The 21,240-nt window shown below is 45.3% G+C and overlaps 1 protein-coding gene across 1 annotated transcript in view; it reads left to right on the top strand.

Annotated features, from left to right (window-relative positions):
• The window catches only part of LOC132480643 (zinc finger protein 551-like), a 53,852-nt gene extending 35,363 nt beyond the window's left edge, over window positions 1–18,489 (top strand). Inside the window, 3 exon segments of the mRNA XM_060085027.1 lie at window positions 12,186–12,414; window positions 13,747–13,873; window positions 15,263–18,489. Coding sequence (XP_059941010.1) covers window positions 12,186–12,414; window positions 13,747–13,873; window positions 15,263–16,662 — 1,756 coding nt within the window. The 3' untranslated portion in view covers window positions 16,663–18,489.
• The last annotated feature ends 2,751 nt before the right edge of the window (window positions 18,490–21,240 follow it).

Genomic DNA, 21,240 nt, shown 5'->3' with positions numbered 1-21,240 from the left:
TCCACATCTCATGACACCATCTGGAATGCGGTTAATGTTTCCCTGTGAGAGCAGGATATACTTAAGAAATCAGGATTGTGCCTCCGTAGGGAACCTACTTCTGGAGGTTCTCTGAGAATCCTCCTTTTGAGGTCCCGTATGGAAGTAGCCTGCCCGTTGTGTGGAATTCGGAATCTTTTCTTTAGTTGTGAAATGCGAACCCAATGAGTGACTCCCTGGAGTTTCACTGCTCCACTTGTCAACAGAACCCGAAGGGTCCCTTCCAAAGAGGTTCAAGAGTAGTTATTCTCTGACGTCTCTTCCAATAGATGAAATCTACTAGCTGAATATCACGAAGAAGCTGTTTAAAAGATATTTTCATGGGGCTTCCCTGGTGGCGCAGTGGTTGAGAGTCCGCCTGCCGATGCAGGGGACATGGGTTCGTGCCCTGGTCTGGGAAGATCCCACATGCCGTGGAGCGGCTGGGCCCGTGAGCCATGGCCGCTGAGCCTGTGCGTCCGGAGCCTGTGCTCCACAACGGGAGAGGCCACAACAGTGAGAGGCCCGCGTACCGCCAAAAAAAAAAAAAAAAAAAAAGATATTTTCAGGAGGTGGCCTTAACGAGTTGGTGATTGGGAGTGGGTGTGATACATGAGTTCCTTGGAATATTTTGCCATGTCTGCATATAGCAGGGCAGAATCTAGTATTGGAGATGAAATCCCTAGACACATGGGCCTTCCAGTTAGTAATTCATAGGGGATAACTGATTTGTCAATGGACTATGTGAGTGTAAGGGCTAGTGGTCAGGGAGCTCAAGAGTTTCTGAAGTTTCTGAAAGTTTTGCTGATTTTAATTTGAGGATGCCATTGATCCTTTTGACTTTTCCAGAAGATTGTCGGTAACATGGACAGTGTAGTTTTTGAGTAGGGGAAACACCTTACAGGGTTCTTTTACAGTGGTTCCCATGTGACACAGTCACTTGATATAAACATTGGGATAACCCAGGTTGGAAACAAAATCAGTCGGCTTTTTTTTCAAGGGCTGTAGCTTTTCAGCAGAGAAATGGTTTAACCCAGCCTGAAAACAGACAATAACTAAAACATAGTAAAATTGCATGGAGAGTAGAAGCTGGATACAATCCATCTGAAGGTGTTCAAATTCTTGTTGGTGGTGCATCCCCCCATCACCACCTGGGGACTGTCCACTAGGGATCAGAGCTTCGGTAAGAGCCAGCTGTAAACCCCATCCACCCCCTCACCTCAACCCCCAGCCCCAGTGGCACTCGGCCCCTCTCTCCAAAGGCACGGCTGCCCCTATTCCCCCCTCCCTTCAGGACGATCAGGACTCACTCCGAGCCCCTTCCCTAGGCCCACGAGCTCTTAAGCATCCTCCAGCAGCCCCTGAGGCAGGTCTGCTCCTTCTCCCCATTTCGTACTGGGGGAAACTGAACCTGGGGTGGGGGTTAGAGGGAGAGTCTCTTGTTGCAACCCCCAGCGAGGGGTGGGGATCCAGGAATCACTCCCAAGCCCACAGCCCAGTGTCTCAGGGAGTCTGACCTACTGTGTCCCCCTTCCCTCCTGGCCTGTTTCCACCCCAAGAAAGCCCCTCCCTCTGGTTCCCTCAGGCTCCTCTCAGTGTCCTTCTCAGCCTCCCCCCTCCCTGGGGTGCCCTCAAACCTTCTTCCTGGATGCTGATGGCCCCTGTAATAGTTTGCTAAGGTTGCCATGGCAAAGTACCGCAGACTGGGAAGCTTAAACAACAGACATTTTCTCACAAACATGGAGGCTAGAAGTCTGAGATCAAGGGGTTAGCAGCATCATTTTCTCCTGATACTGCTCTCCTTAGCCTGTAGATGGCCATCTTCCCCCTGTCTTTTTTTTTTTTTTTTTTTTTGCGGTATGCAGGCCTCGCACTCACTGTTGTGGCCTCTCCCGTTGCAGAGCACAGGCTCCGGACGCACAGGCTCAGAGGCCATGGCTCACAGGCCTAGCCGCTCCGTGGCATGTGGGATCTTCCCGGACCGGGGCACGAACCCGCGTCCCCTGCATCGGCAGGCGGACTCTCAACCACTGCGCCAGCAGGGAAGCCCCCTCCCCCTGTGTCTTTACATTGTCTTCCCTCTCTGTGTATGTATCCTTACTTCCTCTTCTTTCTTTCTTTGGTTGCACTGGGTCTTAGTTGTGGCACACGGGATCTTTTGTTGTGGCACGCGGGCTCTTGGTTGTGGCGTGCAGGCTTCTCTAGTTGCAGTGCGCAGACTTCTCTCTAGTTGAGGCATGTGGGCTCAGTAGTTGCCCTGAGGCATGTGGGATCTTAGTTCCCCTACTAGGGATTGAACCCACGTCCCTTGCATTGGAAAGCAGATTCTTAACCACTGGACAACCAGGGAAGTCCTTAACTTCCTCTTCCTTTAAGGACAACAGTCACCTTGGATTAGGGTCCACCCTAGTGACTTTATTTTACCTTTTTAAAGACCCTGTTTCCAAATACAATGACATTCTGAGGTACTGGATGTTAAGACTTCAACATATGGATTTGGGGACATACAATTCAGCCCATAACTGCCTGCACCCTTCTTTTCATAGGGAGCTAACATTGTGGAGTTCTCTTGAGGATTACCTCATTTACCAGCCCCCAAATTATTCATCAGAGGAACAATTTATTAATTCCACTTCTCAAAGGAGGGAGCTGCAGCTCAGAGAGGATGACTTTGACAAGGGCACACATCTGCCAAGTGGCTGAGTTAGGGAAGATTTAGTCAACACTGCTCTGATTCAGCTCACCTACTTCCTTTGTTTTTTTGGGTTTTGTAAAGATTTTTAAATTTTTAAAATTTTTTATTTTTTTATTTTTGGTTGCATTGGGTCTTCGTTGCTGCACGCGGGCTTTCTCTAGTTGCGGCAAGCGGGGGCTACTCTTCATTGCGGTGCACGGGCTTCTCGTTGTGGTGGCTTCTCTTGTTGCAGAGCACAGGCCCTAGGCGCATGGGCTTCAGTAGTTGTGGCATGCGGGTTCAGTAGTTGTGGCTCGCGGGCTTTGGAGCGCAGGCTCAGTAGTTGTGGTGTACGGGCTTAGTAGTTGTGGTGCACGGGCTTAGTTGCTCCGCGGCACGTGGGATCTTCCTGGACCAGGGCTCAAACCCGTGTCCCTTGCATTGGCAGGCGGATTCTTAACCACTGTGCCACCAGGGAAGCCCTCACCTACTTACCTTGTATCCGCGCCCTGACAGAAACATCTGGGGACTCCAGCCAGACCCACAGATACCTCTTCTGTGAGATCATCTGCTGAGCACTGAACCATCATGTAACCACACCCTGACACTTCAACCTGCGGCGCCCGGCCCCTTCCCCATGGGCATGCGGTGCCTTCCCTGCAACCCCACTTCTCTCCTGTGACTAGTATTCTCATGGACAGCAGCACCACCACCCTGGTATCCCTAACAGGGTTATCAGTGTCACCCCAAACACGTCACTGGCCCGCATCTGAAACTAATTTTTAAATCAACTATGGTTCAAAAATATATATATGAAAAATTTTCACTTCCTAATCATTTCACATTTCATTTTTTTCTATATTCTTGAGGTTATGTGTGGCTACTGAATTAGTATGGCGGAAATAGACTACATTGGTGTGCTACTGGGAACTTTTTCCAACTCCATGGTCAGTGAGTTCATATTGACAGTTTTAAATTGGCCATTGATGGGAATATATACAGCAGAGAGACTGGCAACACTACAAAGTATGGCTTGATTTATTGGGGTTTTTGGTTTTTTGCTTTTTGTTTTTTTGCTGTGCAGCTTGCAGGATCTCAATTCCCCGACCAGGGATTGAACCTGGGCCACGATAGTGAAAGCACAGAGTTCTAACCACTGGACTGCCAGGGAACTCCCCTTTATTTATTGTATTGTTGAATATTTAGACTTAAAGTAATGGAGAATATATTAAAAACGCAGATTAAACTTAAAATTAGCTGTAAGTTATATGTGGTTATTGCAACGTACCCCCCAAAGTAAATAAATAAATAAATAAGGTAGGGTAGATATCTTCCAGTATTCCAGAATAGTAAATACAATTATTCCTTTGTTAAGAAGTCACATCACTGAAGAATGAATGAAGTTGCAACGTAAGTCTTTATTGTTTCACTGTCTTCTAATTGGTTAATGAAAAGAAAAATATCCAAAATTCATTTTTAAAAAACAGGCAAAGATATGAACATTCTTACCAGACATACAGGTGGCAAATTAACAAATGAAAAATGCTCAACATCCTGAAACATGAGGGAAGTGGGAGTAAAACGACAGTCAAATACTGTTACACACACTTATTAACAGGGTCAAAATTGAACTTTGGCTCAGTGGTTAAGAATCCACCTGCCAATGCAGGGGACACGGGTTCGAGCCCTGGTCCAGGAAGATCCCACATGCCACAGAGCAACTAAGCCCGTGTGCCACAACTACTGAGCCTGCACTCTAGAGCCTGCAAGCCACAACTACTGAGCCCGTGTGCCACAACTACTGAAGCCCGTGCGCCTAGAGCTCGTGCTCTCAACTAGAAGCCACTGCAATGAGAAGCCCACGCACTGAAACAAAGAGGAGCCCCAGCTCACTGCAACTAAAGAAAGCCCGTGTGCAGCTACGAAGACCCAATGCAGCCAAAAATAAATTAATTAATTAACTTTTTTAAAAAAGCTTTATAAAAAAGGATCAAGGGGCTTCCCTAGTGGGGCAGTGGTTAAGAATCCACCTACCAATACAGGGGACGCAGGTTTGATCCCTGGTCCAGGAAGATCCCACATGCTGTGGAGCAACTAAGGCCGTGCGCCACAACACTAAGCCTGCGCTCTAGAGCCTGTGAGTGACAACTACTGAGCCTGTGTGCCACAACTGCTGAAGCCCGCGTGCCTAGAGCTGGTGCTCTGCAAGAGAAGCCACGGCGGGGCTTCCCTGGTGGCGCAGTGGTTGAGAGTCCGCCTGCCGATGCAGGGGACGCGGGTTCGTGCCCCGGTCCGGGAAGATCCCACATGCCATGGAGCGGCTGGGCCCGTGAGCCATGGCCGCTGAGCCTGTGCGTCTGGAGCCTGTGCTCCGCGACGGGAGAGGCCACAACAGTGAGAGGCCCGCATACCGCAAAAAAAAAAAAGAAAAAGAAAGAAAGAAGAGAAGCCACGGCAATGAGAAGCCCGCACAATGAAGAGTAGTCCCACAACTAGAGAAAGCCTGTGCACAGCAATGAAGACCCAACGCATAAAAAAAAAAGCGTCAAAATTTTAAAAGTCCTGCCGTACACACCATTGGCAAAGATACGGAAGAACTAGAAGTCTCTCACTGCTGGCAGGAATACAAAAGGGAACAATTGTGCTAGGTCACAGTTTGATGCTTCTTGAAAAGTTATACATTTATCTAACCTGTAACTCAGGCGTTGCGCTCTGAGGTATTAGCACAAGAGAAATGAAATATATCAGTATTGAAGAATTGTCTTAAAATGTCTATAGCAATTTTGTTTGATATAGCCAAAAACTGGAAACAATTCAGATATCCAAAAAACAGATGAAGGAATAAACAAATAGTGATAGATCCAAGTATATAGTGATATACTCCTCAACAACATAAAAGGAATGAACTACCCACATAAGAACCACTGATGAATCTCAAAATAAATACACTGCCTGAAGAGGACACCCGGGGGAAAAAAGACTAAACATTTTATAATTCCATTCATATAAAGTTATAGAAAATGCAAAATATTTTATTATAGAATAGATCAATGCTTGCCTGGAAGGCCAGGGAGGGCAGAGAGAAAGAGATTATTAAAGGGCATGAGGTAAATACTGGGTAATGCATAGGTGAATTATCTTGATTGTTCGATGGTATCATGGGTTTATATGAATGTCAAAACTTATCAAATGGTACAGCTTAAATATGGACAATTTATTATTATTTTTTGTGTGTGGCTATTTTGAGTCTTCGTTGCTGCACATGGGCTTTCTCTAGTTGCTGTGAGTGGGGGCTACTGTTTGTTGCAATGCACGGGCTTCTCATTGCGGTGGCTTCTCTTGTTGCAGAGCACGGGTTCTAGGTGTGCGGGCTTCAGTAGTTGTGGCACATGGGCTCAGTAGTTGTGGCTCATGGGCTCTAGAGTGCAGTCTTAGTAGTTGTGGCGCACGGGCTTAGCTGCTCCGTGGCATGTGGGATGTTCCCAGACCAGGGCTTGAACCCGTTTCCCCTGCATTGGCAGGTGGATTCTTAACCACTGCACCACCAGGTAAGTCCCAATTTATTGTTTATTAACTGTAGCTAAAAAGCGCTGAGAAACAAAAAAATTCTTACTGTTTTAGAAAAATAAAGTTTAGCAAACCTATGTTAACACCACCATATCCCTTGTAATGCTCTGGGATCGGTGCCTAGCCTCAGTAGTAGCAAATATTGGTGAGCAATGAAGACCATTTACAGCTGAGTCAGTAGGAATGCAGGCTGGGTCACAAAGGGCACATCGTTGGACTAAGGGATCTTCGGTCATTCCCTCCCTGTTTCCCTGTCTGTGCAGCAATGGCCTTAAGGTGAACAGCCCAGAGAAGCCGGGCTGTTTATAGGAATCCATAAAACCATTAGATTATTTTCTGAGAAGGCCCTCAGCTATACAAGATACACAGTTCTGAAGGTCCTGAGAATTTCTGCAGTTGCTCATCCTTCACAGCCATGGTGCCTGGAACACTGTGGATACCCTTTTAAAAGAGGCATATTCCAGCCAGTTCCTGCAGTCTCCTGTGATCTCTACTAATCAGCTGTTCCTGTAATTGTTATCATTCCCCCTATAATCTTTCAACCAAGGACACTACCACACATACAGAATTCTGGATGTTAGGGCACATGGCTCCGCTGCAGGATCTAGGGAACAGACTTCTCTCACCAGTGCTGAGCAGGATGCAGTATCTCTTGTGAATAAGAGAACAATTTCATGTTGTTCCCAGAAGTACTGGAGGTTGTCACGACTGCTCCCTCCTCAGGATAAGTTCTGTCACCACAAAAAATACTAGCATTCAGCCTCCAAATTAGGACCAAGCAAGCAAACCAGGCCCAGACCTGCAGGAGCACTGCCACCATTCCATCCACCCATGAGGCACACGAGGGTCAGGATCCCACAAAATCTGTTTCTTTTATTCTGGCAGAACCCAGTTGTTCTCAAACTACCCCTTAAAGTGAACAGAACCCTTGAGATTAAAGGTGACGGAAACCTTAAGGCCTTTGTTATAGCAGAAAACCAAAACAGTGCAGGCAGGCTGTTCCTGGGTCAGTGACTTGGAGGCTGGGAATTCCATCACAAGAGTCATGTGAGACCAACAAAATCCCCAGAAAAGGTAGTCCATCTTTACAAGTCACCAGCAGAACTCAGATGGAGTCCTCTTGGCCACAACTGGGTCAAATCCCTGCCCTAACTAATCAGAGAGAAAGGAGAGTACTCTAGCTTCTCATGAAGTCCCTGAGAGAATGAGAAGACACTGAGTTTTCATGCCCCAAACACACTGGGGTGGGTACATGATGCACAATCTGGGCACCTGCCAGGTGGTGGAGGTGAATGGCTTCTGCCTTAGATCTGACAGGACAGTAATCTGGCAAGGGCTCCAGTAATCTGGAAGGTTAAAACATAAAGTGTGCCTTCCACATATCTGAAATTTATGTTGATGTTTGGATGTATGAAGTTCACTTCAGGCAGATGGCACCCTCAAAAGGCACCTCCTTGAGTGTTGTTATACTGAAGGAGGACATATGACATTTCTGCATGTCTAAGTTGCTTTTCCTATGTGAATTTTGTGGTAATCAAGAAGGTAAGGCCTTTGGCTTATGGCTTCCTCACATTTAACACACCCATAAGGCCCAATCCTGTATGAACTCTGGTGTTGAGTGAGGTTGGAGCTGTGGCTAAAGGCGTTCCCACATTGGTCACACTTATAAGGTCTTTCTCCTGTGTGAACTCTCTGATGGTCACTGAAGTCGGAGCTTCATATATGTGGGGTTTTCAACACCAACCAATTCTCTGCACACACCAACTGGGTGTCCTACAATTTAATTCAGTTCTGAAACTAGGCGCTCAGACTTAGCACAGACCCCACAGCTTACGGGCTCAGTCCTACAAGACTGCCCAATCCAAGGTGGATCCCTAGGTTACCCACACTTCTGTCCAAATTGACCACAAATCAGGGGGTTCCCATGACCACCCTAGCTCAGCTTTGATAATCTGCTAGAATAGCTCACAGAGCGCCAAGGAAACATTTTTACGTACTAATCTGTTTATTACAAAGGCTATTTCAAAGTATACAAATGAACAGGCCAGATGATGAAGTACAGAAGACAATGTCTAGGAAGGTCCCAAAGCAGAAGCTTCTGCCCTGAGAAGCTTGGTATGCGCACCCTCCTAGCCCATTGATGCTTTCTTGCTGACCAACCAGGAAGTTCTCTGAACCCCATCCTTTAGGGGTTTTATGGAGGCTTTGTTATCTAGTCATGATTGATTAAATCACTGACCATTGGAGTTTAACTGAAACTCCAGGTTCTCTTCCAGGAGGTGGGGAGAGAGGGGGCTGACAGTTCCAAACTCTAATCACAAAATTGGTTCCTCTAGCAACCAGTCACCAACCAGAGCTTTCTAGGGGCCTTTGAAGGGGTCTCCTCTTTAGCATGCTCCAATATGAGAGGCTTGAAATGTTCTTTTCAAAATGTCATCAGGTTATTCTTATCCGCCCAGAGTTTGGAAACCATAACTCCAGGCCACTCAATGTGATTATCTCACACTCAGTTTTGAACCACTGGTCATAAGAGACAAAAACAACACGAAAACCTCCTCCAATTACAGGACAAATTCCACTTCACTCTGTTATCAAAGCTACAAAATATAGTAAATCCCACACAGTAGATTGTCCCAGGCCCCTTACATGTTTGTGACTAAATCAGTAATCTGAGGTGGGCAGGAACATTAAGGGCATCATGCCTCACAGCAAGTTCTTACCAAAGGATTGCTCCAAGATACATAGTTTTGTTTGGTTTTGTTTTAATAGCATAAATGCTCTTACATATGGAACCTCATCTCTTTTCCCTGCTCTTTTTTAAAAAATAAATTTATTTATTTATTTACTTTTGACTGCGTTGGGTCTTCGTTGCTGCGCTCATGCTTTCTCTAGTTGCAGCGAGCAGGGGCTACTCTTCCTTGCAGTGAGTGGGCTTCTCATTGTGATGGCTTCTCTTGTTGTGGAGCATGGGCTCTAGGCGCACGGGCTTCAGCAGTTGTGGCACGCGGGTTCATTAGTTGTGGCTCGTGGGCTCTAGAGTGCAGCAGGCTCAGTAGTCGTGGCACACAGGCTTAGTTTCTCCACGGCATGTGGGATCATCCCGGACCAGGGCTCGAACCCGTGTCCCCTGCATTGGCAGGTGGATTCTTAACCACTGCGCTACCAGGTAAGTCCTCCAAGATACACAGTTAAGTGAGAAAAGCAAAGTGCATATCTGTATATGAAATGTGACTTTATTTTTACTAAGAAAAGCAGCTTGTATAGGACTATAGTTTAACATATAGATAACACACAGATAGCAATCCATGTGCAGAAGCAATCCTAAAGTGATCCTATACTGTAAACTTTGTTTTTCCTCCAGGAGGTTTAATTATCTGACACTTTTGACATTCTATTTTATAATTGTATATGGTGTAGAACATCTTCATAAACACTACAAAACATTTTATACTTTTCTTATATTTAGGAATCAAATATGTACTGATCCAGTTTTTTTTTCCAACTTCAGCTAAAAAAATCCTACATATTTAGACAGAACACCTGTAAATTGCAAGAAATGCAGGTATATGTCTCTGCCGAATACACAGCAGAATGATGGATATTTCTTGAGCATGTATCATTATCACTTGGAAGCTTGTTAAAACACAAATTCTCTGGCCTGGCCCACAGAGTGCCTCATTCAGGTCTGGGTTCAGAATTGAGCATGTGCATTTGTTTTCTCTCTTTTTTTGCAGTACGCGGACCTCTCACTGTTGTGGCCTCTCCCATTGGACACAGGCTCCGGACACGCAGGCCCAGCAGCCACGGCTCACGGGCCCAGCCGCTCCACAGCATGTGGGATCCTCCCGGACCGGGGCACGAACCCATGTCCCCTGCATCGGCAGGCGGACTCTCAACCACTGCGCCACCAGGGAAGCCCGAGCATGTTCATTTTTTTTTTTTTTTTTTTTTTTTGTGGTATGCGGGCCTCTCACTGTTGTGGCCTCCCCCGTTGCGGAGCACAGGCTCCGGACGCGCAGGCTCAGCGGCCATGCCGAGCATGTTCATTTTTAATGAGTCTCCTGGTGATACTGATGGTGAAGGTCCTGGGATCAAACTCTGAAAATCAGGGTTCTAGGAAAGGTGAGCATGCCTGGTTTCAGGCCCCAGTTCACCATAGTGGAAATTTTCAATTTTGGCTCTGAGCGGCAGAGCCAAGACTTGTTACCCACATGCCCTGAGTGTCTCTGCAGTGAGCAAAGGAGAGGAATGGCCAGCTGGGCTGGTATCCTGCACTCTGCACTGCTGAGGAGACCTGTGAAGCCTCCACCCACTGAACAACGTGGTCACCTACTTCTTCTCCCCAAAATTTATTGCAAAAGTACCCAGAGGGCTCATCTCTTACGTCCTTCAAGTGTTTTCTCAAAGGCTCTCTTATTAAAAAGGTCTCCCTTTCTGTGCTGTGTAGTATTATACTCCATACTGTACTTCTCGGGATACTCACCTTGCCTTCTCCCAATTTGTCTGCCACATTATAACATATTATACAATTAGTCTTTTCTGTTTCTGATCTTTCTTCCTTGAGTACAATGTAAGTCCTATGAATTCAGGGGTCTTTGTCTCTGTTATGACCCAATATCTCCCATGTACCTACAGTAAATACCTAAAACCAACTATTTGCTCATTGATCATTAGTGAAACCAGGGACTAAATATGACATCTCAGCTTCCCTGTATATTTTTACAACTCTGGTTAGATCTGTTAAAGAAAAATTATTCAGACGCTTGTAAAAAAGTTGGGATTTGTAGCCAAGGAGGAAGGGGGGTGGTGTCAGTGGATAAAAAATTACTAAGAGAGCAGTGAAATTCTTCCTAAACTGACCTAAACAATTCTTGCAGAAGGTGTAGGTCAGTGTGATCAGGTATTGCCTGTGTGATGGTGAGGGATGAGGAAATTTCATCAGATATCAGTGGCTATCAGACATTGAGGATGGGAAATTCTTGCCAAACCAACTTAGCAGAATTCTTGCTCTTGAGGACAAGGCCTAAAGACTGGGTCTAATAAAATAAAAAAATAAAATAAAATAAATAAAGAAAAAAAGCTTAGAAGGGGCTTGACTAAAGTTTAGTCAAGGAGAGGCGCTGTTAGATCTATTTTTGTACTGCTGATTCAGGATGGCCCAATATCCTTCCTCTGTCTTCCTTGACAGAACACGATCTGGAGTATTTTCTCTCTTGCCCCTGACCTAATGTACATAGACTGGAAAACTAACTTTATGCTTTGGAGTGCATGCATTTGAATTGAAATAAGATAATGTTTATTAGCTTCCACTAACAAACACATTTTGTGTCTGACTCTATAAAAATATGTTCGTTTGGATTTGTAGTCTTTGGGGGCATCTGAAATTGTTTGTTTGAACCTCTCTTCCCCACCCTCCCCCACCCCACCCCCACCCCCGGGCCGTGCCCCGCGGCTTGCGGGATTTTATTTCCCCCACCAGGGATTGAACCCGTGCCCTCAGCTGTGAAAGCCAGAGTCCTAACCACTGGACCTCCAGGGAATTCCCTGAAATAGTATTTTTAGCTTCTGGGAGCATGCCAATCTTCACCGAGTCCGAAACGATATGTCTCCAAACACTTGGGTGATCAGCTGCAGAGAGCATTTGGCAAAAATAGGATTAAGATCCCTTTAAAGGCGGGGCGAAGCTCACCTGGATATATCTTTTCCCAACTCCCCTCCTGGCAGAGCTAATCCTTTCCAGCAGGAAGCCCAGTTTCCTCAATGTGTGGATCTGTTGGGACTACATTACCCAGGATGCCCAGTATCGAGCGGCAGGAACGCTACCCAATGAACGCTTAGAGACAGGAGGCCGTAGGCTGTCAGGGCGGAACTTCTGGCTTCCTTTTCACAGCGGCCATGTTAGCTACTCTTGGTTTTGTTTGACCAGTGTGAGAGATTTGGGAATTGTGGGTCCATCTCGAGGTGACGGAATTGAGAAGGTCCGAGAGGAGCGGCTGTCCCCGCGGCATAGAGGCGGGTCTGAAGTTCGGCGACGCCGCCCGGGGGCCCCGCGCCAGGCCCCGGAGAGGGTCCGCCGTGCCTGCGTCCCGCCTCTCCCGGCCCCGGTCCGCCCACAGAGTCCGATGGCGGCGGCGGCGCTGAGGAACCTGCCTCAGGTAAACGCTCGTCCTCCGGCCCTCACCGCCCTCACCGCACCAGACTAAAGCCCCGAGTGCGGGGCGCTTGCTCACGTGCCCGAAGCCCAGGCCGCGGTGTCCGGGATGGTGGTGGGGCGTGGGCAAGGGTGACAGGCGGAGGGAAACCTGGTAAAAGGAGAACCGATCACTGAGGAGCAGAGGTTGAATAGCTACCGTGAGTCCCAGTCTTCAGGGTCAGGCAGGGGTATAGGGAGGTCTGAGCCCATCGAACCCCGCCATAGACTCATTGCTCAAGACTTGGCTTTTTCCGCGTTTCCCACGGCTGCAGAGGCGCTTTTTGGAAACAACACAGCCGAGTGGGGGGTGCCCCATTCCCTCACTGGCCCTGACCTCCACCCACATGTTCTCTGGATTGTGGTTTCTTGCGACTCGTAAGTGCCGTGCGCCCAGTTTGGGGTCTGGAAGCCCTGGAGAAACCTTAAGGCCAGGGTTATGTGAAGGTGTTTCCGTTTCTGGCAAGGTAGTATTACCAACGTCTTAACTGGCTACATCTGGCTGTTGCATGAAGTATATAGACTGTGGGTTGGAGGAAGGCGTAAGGAATATCAGTATGGAGGCTACTGCTATAATCCAGGTGAGGGTCAGTGGACCAGAGTCATGGTTTAGGAGGTATGATTGGATTCTGGATGTGTGTTTTTAAACGTGACAACTATATTTTCTGATGTGAACCATGAGGGAGTAAAACAGGATTCAGGGATATTCCTAGGGTTGGTTTTTTTGTTTTGTTTTGTTTTTTTAGCAGGTGTGGGAATAGAAGCTCTGTCAACTGAGATGAGGAAGCTGGTCGTAGGAGTAATATTCCCCAGAGATATCAGGAGCTTCTGAGATGTTGCCTAGAGCATTAAGTGGAGGAATTCAGTGAGCAGCTAAATACACAGGTCTGGAAGTCTGGGGTGTGGGACAGTGAGGTGGTGACCACCATAGGCATGCGCTGTGGGATCCAGTCTCAAAGATTATGTGCACTTGAAGAGGGAGTATGCTTGATGACCCCAGGGCCCTGGTATTGAGACTTCAGTGACCTTGGCCACACCAGTGGAATAGCCTGGCATGAGTGTGTGGATCCCTCTATGCCAGGTCCACAGCTTAGATACCTACTTGCCCACCCACCTCTTCTTGTTGACGGCTGGTTCCAGTGATCAGTGGGACCGTTTGAAGACAGTGGCAGCCATGGTGCCAGGGCCTGGTTTCTCCTCTGAGTTGGAGAGCTTGGGAGGAGGACGGGCATGGGGCATGGATTGTTGTCCCTGAGAAAGGGGCTGTTTGGGGTTTCATCTGTCTCCATCTCGCCAGGGCAGTGTGACCTTCAAGGATGTGGCCGTGTACTTCTCCTGGGAGGAATGGGATCTCCTTGATGAGGCTCAGAGATGCCTGTACCACAACGTGATGCTGGAGAACTTGGCGCTTATAACTTCCTTGGGTAAGGCTGTCACACCCACCTCTGTGCCTTGAACTAGTCTCTGCCCTTCCTTTTTTCCCCAGGAGCAGTCTGTCCTCACATCAGGACCATGGGCACTGCTTCCTTCCTTAGTTCCCTGGGTTGGTGCTGTGGTTCGTTGGGCTGAGGTTTGTGCACTGCCCTCTCCTTCCTTTAGCATGCCCAACATTCGCTTCCCTGTTGACTTACAGTTCTTTTTTAATTATTATTCTTTTAAAAAAATTCTTTATTTTCCATTATGGTTATCGTAGGATATCAAATCCCTTGCTTCTTGTATCGTCAAGGTGTTATGTATTTGATCAGTGAGGGAGTGGGGTTGGGTTGGAGAGCCCACAGAGGTTCACAGTATGTATATGAATCAAGCAAGATGACTCAGAGGGAGCCTGGTCCTGCATAATAGCACATAGAGGGCATGATGACAATGCTGTATTCAAATCATGCCAGAAACTTACTGTGTTTGACCAGAATTTTGATGCCAGTGGCCACACTTCATTTCTGTCTTCCTTCCCTTTTCTTGACACTTGGCCAATTCGTCATCTCTATTGTCACTGCTACTTTTAACTTCCAACCTGAGGTTAACCTCACATCTCTGGACTCCTCTCTCACCCGTTTTTCTCACTACTACAACTGCAGTGCTTTCTGCATTGGCCCCTATATATTCTTTTTTTTTTTTTTTTTTTTTTACTTTAAAAATTTTATATATTTATTTATTTTTGGCTGTGTCGGGTCTTCATTGTGGTGCGCGGGCTTCTCTCTAGTTGCGGCGGCACGTGGGTTTCTCTCTACTTGTGACGTGCGGGTTTTCTCTCTCTCATTGAGGCGTGCAAGCTCAGTAGTTGTGGCGTGCTAGCTTATTTGCTCCGTGGCATGTGGTATCTTAGTTCCCCGACCAGGAATCGAACCTGGGTCCCCTGCATTGGAAGGCAATTCTTTACCACTGGACCACCAGGGAAGTCCCCCTATGTATTGTTTCATGAGGTGTGCACACATTCTTAAACAGTCCTTAAAGACCAACTGCCCTGATTTAGTCGTATTTTCTTGGGTCTTGGCACAACCCTTTTATACAGTGTTCATGTGTCACCAGCAGACAGGTTCCTTTTCAAAGTTCTTTGTAGAAGAAGGAATTGCATACCCTGTCTCTTCTTTTTGTGTCCACCACAAGGTTGTGTCCTTCACCTCATGAGACCTCTCCCATTCTGTGATCTTTATAGCTCAGTAGTGCTAAGCAGCCCCATCCTCAACTGGAACCAACTCCTTGCTCCTGCAAACAATCCCATGGACAGGTTCCTAGGTTTGTTACATACACTTTAGTAGTAGCTGTCCCCTCCGACCAAAGTCAATGTGCACTTCACCAGCGTTACTTGCTTTCAGGTTGTTGGCATGGAGCGGAGGATGAAGAGGCACCTCCTGAACAGAGCATTTCTGTACATAGAATGTCACAGGTCAGTACTCCCAAGGCAGGTGTGTCCACCCAAAAGGCCCATTTTTGTGAGATATGCGGCCCGGACTTGGGAGACATTTTGCACTTGACTGAGCACCAGAGGCAGAAACTGTACGATATTGGGGCGTGGGAGCAGCAATTGTATTTCAGTGCAAAACTTCAGCACCAAAAGCAGAACATTGGAGAAAAATGCTTCAGAAGCAACGTGGACAGAGCCTCATTTATGAAAGACTGCAAATTTTTTGTGTCAGGGAAGTCCCTTTCCTGTGGGGAGTCCACATACACCAGGGAGAAGTCAAACAGGGGAACTGAGTGTGGAGCTGCCTTTCACAGGGGGAAAACTCATTATAACTCTGGAGAATGTACTGAAGACTTTAGTTGCAAACACATGCTTTTTCAGCACCAAAGAGTCCCCACTAGAGAAAAATGCTACATGTGCAGCCAATGTGGGAAATCTTTTAGCAAAAGCTACAGCCTCAATGACCATTGGAGAGTTCATACTGGGGAAAAGCCTTATGAGTGTGGGGAATGTGGGAAAACCTTTAGGCAGAGCTCTAGCCTCATTCAACACCGGAGAGTTCACACTGGAGCAAGGCCTCATGAGTGTGACGAATGTGGAAAATTATTTAGCAACAAATCCAACCTCATTAAACATCGGAGAATTCATACTGGGGAAAGGCCATATGAGTGTAGTGAATGTGGGAAATCCTTTAGCGAAAGCTCTGCACTCCTTCAACACCGGAGTGTTCACACTGGAGAAAGGCCTTATGAGTGCAGTGAGTGTGGGAAATTCTTTACCTACCACTCCAGTCTCATAAAGCACCAGAGAGTTCACTCTGGATCAAGGCCCTATGAGTGCAGTGAATGCGGAAAATCCTTTACTCAAAACTCTAGCCTCATTGAACACCGTAGAGTTCATAGTGGAGAAAGGCCTTATAAGTGCAGCGAATGTGGGAAATCTTTTAGCCAAAGCTCTGCACTTCTGCAACATCGGAGAGTTCACACTGGAGAAAGGCCTTATGAGTGCAGCGAGTGTGGGAAATTCTTTACTTACAGCTCCAGTCTCTTGAAACACCAGAGAGTTCACACTGGATCAAGGCCTTATGAGTGTAGTGAATGTGGGAAATCCTTTACTCAAAACTCCAGCCTGATTAAACACAGGAGAATTCACACTGGAGAAAAGCCTTATGAGTGCAGCGAATGTGGGAAATGTTTTAGCCATAGCTCCAGCCTCATTAAACACCGAAGAGTTCACACTGGTTAAAGGCCTGATGAGTGCAGTGAATGTGGGAAATCCTTTACCCATAGGTCCAACTTCAGTGACCACTAGAGTGTTCACATTGGAGAAAGGCTTTACGTGCATTTGAATGTGGGAAATTCATCTCCAGGCTCCTAAAACACCATAGTGTCACATTGGAGGAAAGCCTTATGAGTATGGCAGATGTGGAGAATCGTTTGGCCAAAGTCTAGCCTCGGTACACTCCAGAGAATTCGCAGTGGAGAAAGGCCTTATAACTTATAAATTCAGTGAATGTGAGAAAGCCTTCCGCTGAAGAACTTACCTCATGGGATACCACAGATTTCAAATGGGAGAACTACCTTCAATGTGCAGGTATATATGATTTCTTTGTTCAGTGCAACAACACAGGAGGAGATCCCTTATGAAGATGCCATTTGCCTGTATTGAACCACATGTATCCAAACATCCACTTAAATTCCAGGTATGTGGGAGCTGCATTGCACTTTTTAACCTGTCCAGGGCCCTTGCCAGATTTATGTCACTGCCAGTTCTGTAGCAGAAGTCATTTCACCTCTGACCACCTGGGAGATGCCCATAGTATGCAACATTCACCCAACCTAGGGTGTTCAGGGAAGGAAACCCCAGTGCTCTCCCATTTGTGGGATGATTCATGAGTAGCTTGAACACTTAGTCTTTCCCAGTTTTTTTCCTCCCTCATGAGTTAAATCATGGACCTTACCCAGTTTGGGCCTAGAGGACTCCGTTGGTGATTTGAAAAGGTGGACTACATTTTTCAGGGATATTATTGATCTCATGAGACTCTAGTGATGGGATTTTCCAGCCTCCAAGTCACCAGACTGGGGAACAGCCTGCCTCCCATTGCTCTTGTTTGTATAATAATAAAGGTCTTATTGTTTAAGTCACCATTAATCTTAGGGGTTCTGTTCACTGTATGGGGTGGTTTGTTGTAAACTGGGTTTGCTGGCTTGAAGAGATGAACTGCTCTGGTCAGGATCCCAAACTGTGTGCCTCAGCAGGGACAGTATGATGGCAGAATATGCCTCTCCAGTTTTGGCCTAGGTTGCATTGCTGCTCGAAACCTTCAAGGAAAGACTGCAGGGCTTTGTAGTCTTAATTTTTAGATGGCATGCTGTGATGTTTTGTAGGTTCAGAGTTCAAACTGAGGAGGGGGCTGTTTTTGGTTGCTGTGACAACCTTTAGTGCTTTTGAGAGCAACATAAACTTATTCTCTTGTTCACAGGCGATATTTCATCCTGCTCAGCACTGTTGAGGGAAATCTGTTCCCCAGGTCCTGCAGCGGAGCTATGTGCCCTGATGTCCTGAATTCTGTAGGGTAACATCAATGATTTTAAGATTAAAGGGGCCAGGGAGGTGATAATTGTTACAGAAACACTGGATTAATAGAGAGTGGAGGAGACTACAACATATAATGGTTAGAATGTGCCTCTTTTAAAAGGTCACTCACAACGTTTAGTCACTATGGTTGTGAAGGATGAGCAGGTACAGAAATTCTCAGGACGTCCAGAACTGTATATCTTGTGTAGCTGAAGGCCTTGTCAGAGAAAATAATCAAAACGTTTTGTGGATTCCTGTGGCTTCTATGGGCTGTTCATCTAAGGCCATTGCTATGCAAACAGGAAAACAAGGACCGAGAGGAGAGAGATTCTTAGTCTAGTAATATGGTATTTTTGACCCATCCAGTATCCCTGTTGAATGAAGTGGAAATAGTCTTTGTTTCCACTTCAAAAATTTCTCACCTATTTTTGCTGCCACTGGGGCAAGTGCTGAACCTGCCCATTGAGTCAGTATGGTTGCCAAAACTGATTTTGTAGAGTAGGAAATCCAGAATTTTAAGTTGAGTCATATTTTTAAAGTTTTAATAAGGTATAAATTATATGCAGTAAATATCTATATTTAAACTATACAATTTGCTAATTTTTGATATCTATATAAATCCATGAAACCATCAATCATGATAATAAACGTCTCTGTCACCCCCATACTTACCTTTAATAATCCTTTAATAATCTCTGTCCTCCAAGCAGCCATTGATTTGCTTTTCGTTATAACAAATTAGTTTGCATTTTCTAGAATTTTATATGATTGAAATCATAAAGTGTTTAGTCTTTTTTTTCCTTGGGTGCCCTCATGTGGCATATTTATTTTGCAGTTCATGGTGCTTACATGAGTAGTTCATCCTTCTTATGTTATTGAAAAGTGTGTTGTATTGCTATACCACTATTTATTTATTTATTCATCTGTTTATGGATATTTTAATTGTTTCCAGTTTGACTATTGCAAATAAAAGTGGTACAGAAATTGGATACAGTTCTTCATATTGACATATTTCCTTTCTCTTGTGTTAACACGTCAAAATGCAATACCTGAATCAGAGTGTAGGTGAATATATAATTTTAAAATTTATTTTGTTTATTTTCTTTGGCTTCATTGGGCCTTCGTTGCTGCGCAGACTTTAGTTGCGGCGAGTGGGGGATACTCTTCCTTGCGGTGAGCGGACTTCTCATTGCGGTGGCTTCCTTTTGTTGCAGAGCACGGGCTCTAGGGCGCGTGGGCTTCAGTAGCTGCGGCGCACGGGCTCAGTAGTTGTGGCTCGTGGGCTCTAGAGCGCAGGCCCAGTAGTTGTGGCACATGGGCTTAGTTGCTCTGCGGCATGTGGGATCTTCCTGGACCAGAGTTCAAACCTGTGTCCCCTGCATTGGCAGGTGGATTCTTAACCACTGTACCACCAGGGAAGGCCCTATAAAACTTTAAGAAACACCAAATTGTTCTCTAAAATGATTGTTTCCTTTTGTATGCTTATTAGCTGTGTATGAGAGTTCCAGTTCTCCCATATTCTTGCTAAAATGGATATGGTTAGCTTTTAAATTTTTGACTTTTTTAGTAAATATATAGCATTATGTCACTGTCGTTTTAGTTGCATTTCCCTAATATTTCATAATGTTGAGCATAGCTTGTGTACAGGAAATATGGAAGAAGAGTGAGCATGTTAAACATTTTGAAAGACTCAATAAACCAAATTTAGATTGTGGCAAATTCTAATGAACAAATGGCTTAGCAGCTTCATCAAGTGAATAATATGAATTAAAAAATGGTAAGTTGGGGCTTCCCTGGTGGCGCAGTGGTTGAGAGTCCGCCTGCCGATGCAAGGGACACAGGTTCGTGCCCTGGTCCGGGAAGATCCCACATGCCGCGGAGCAGCTGGGCCCGTGAGTCATGGCCGCTGAGCCCGCACGTCCGGAGCCTGTGCTCCGCAAGGGGAGAGGCCACAGCAATGAGAGGCCCGCGTACCGCAAAAAAAAAAAAAAAGGTAAGTTGTACATAGTGGTTAAAAAACATGTAAGACACACCTATTATTGCCTAAGATAAATTTTGTATCCAGATTGCAATCAGTCTGCATTAAATAATGAATACAGTTGACAAAATTCAGCACTTACAACAGTTTATCATAATTTTAAGTATTTTGATTTTATGCAACAAAGTTATTGGAGTTATATAAGGGCGTTTACATTTTAGAAACACATTCTGAAGGGGTTATATATGAAGTGACATGATGTCTGCGATTAGAAATAAACCACTAAGTGCATTGGGATATAGAGAATAAGAACAACCATAAAATGATAAATAATGACAGAATCATTACTTCTTACTAGTCTTTTCCATTTTGGGATATATTTGAAAATAGCCATTACAGAGGGTAGAGTATGTGCAGGTAGGGTAATTTCATATGGTGAGAAGGATAAATTTAAAAGGCCAGGAGGAAACTCTTAGTTTTGATACTCTAAGTGTGTAAATGTCAAAATGGATATTTTAAATATGAGCAGTTTAAATCAATCATGTCTGAACTAAACTGTTTAAAAAACAAATCTTCAAAACTTGTCACTTCCTAATCTTTTTGTTTTCATTTTCATAGATATTTTTTTGTGTGTGTCTGTGTGGCCATATTCCATTTTATTTGATCTGATATACAAAATCCTACGTAGGTTTTGAGGGTATTTGTAGCTTTAAAATAGAAAGGAACAATTAGCATTATCCGTAGAAAGTTAGAACAGAAAAAAACGTTAGATGTCATGAGACCCATTTTTCTTCTTTCGCAGATAAGTAAATTAGGGCCCAGGAAGGGGAAGTGAGTGACTTGCACAGCTAGTTAGTAGCAGGATTGGAAGTAAACCCACGTTTAGTAACCCCTTGGTCCAATGTTTTGTTTCATATTTACATTTTTAATTTTTTTACTTAAAGACTTTATTTTTTAAGAGCAGTTTTAGGTTCATAACAAAATTAAGAGGAAGGTGCCCTGCCCTTACACATGCATCACCTCCTTCATTATCACCATCCCCCACCAGAGTGGTGCTTTTGTTATAATCTTATAATCGATGAACCTTATAATCTATGAACCTACATTGATACATTTTTATCACCCAGAGTCTATATAGTTCATATTAGGATTTACTGCTGGTGGTGTATATTCTGAGTTTGAGCAAATTTATAATGATACATTGCATCACTATAGTGTCACACAGAGTAGATTCACTGCCCTAAAAGTCCTCTATTCTGTGTATTGATCCCTGCTTTGTCCCCACATTACCTGGGAAACACTGATCTTTTTTACTATCTCCATAGTTTTGCCTT

The sequence above is a fragment of the Mesoplodon densirostris genome, chromosome 19 (genome assembly GCF_025265405.1).
Source record: "Mesoplodon densirostris isolate mMesDen1 chromosome 19, mMesDen1 primary haplotype, whole genome shotgun sequence".
Classification (NCBI taxonomy): domain Eukaryota; kingdom Metazoa; phylum Chordata; class Mammalia; order Artiodactyla; family Ziphiidae; genus Mesoplodon; species Mesoplodon densirostris.
The sequence above is the reverse complement of the archived record's forward strand: the minus strand, read 5'-3'. Positions and strand labels throughout refer to the sequence as shown.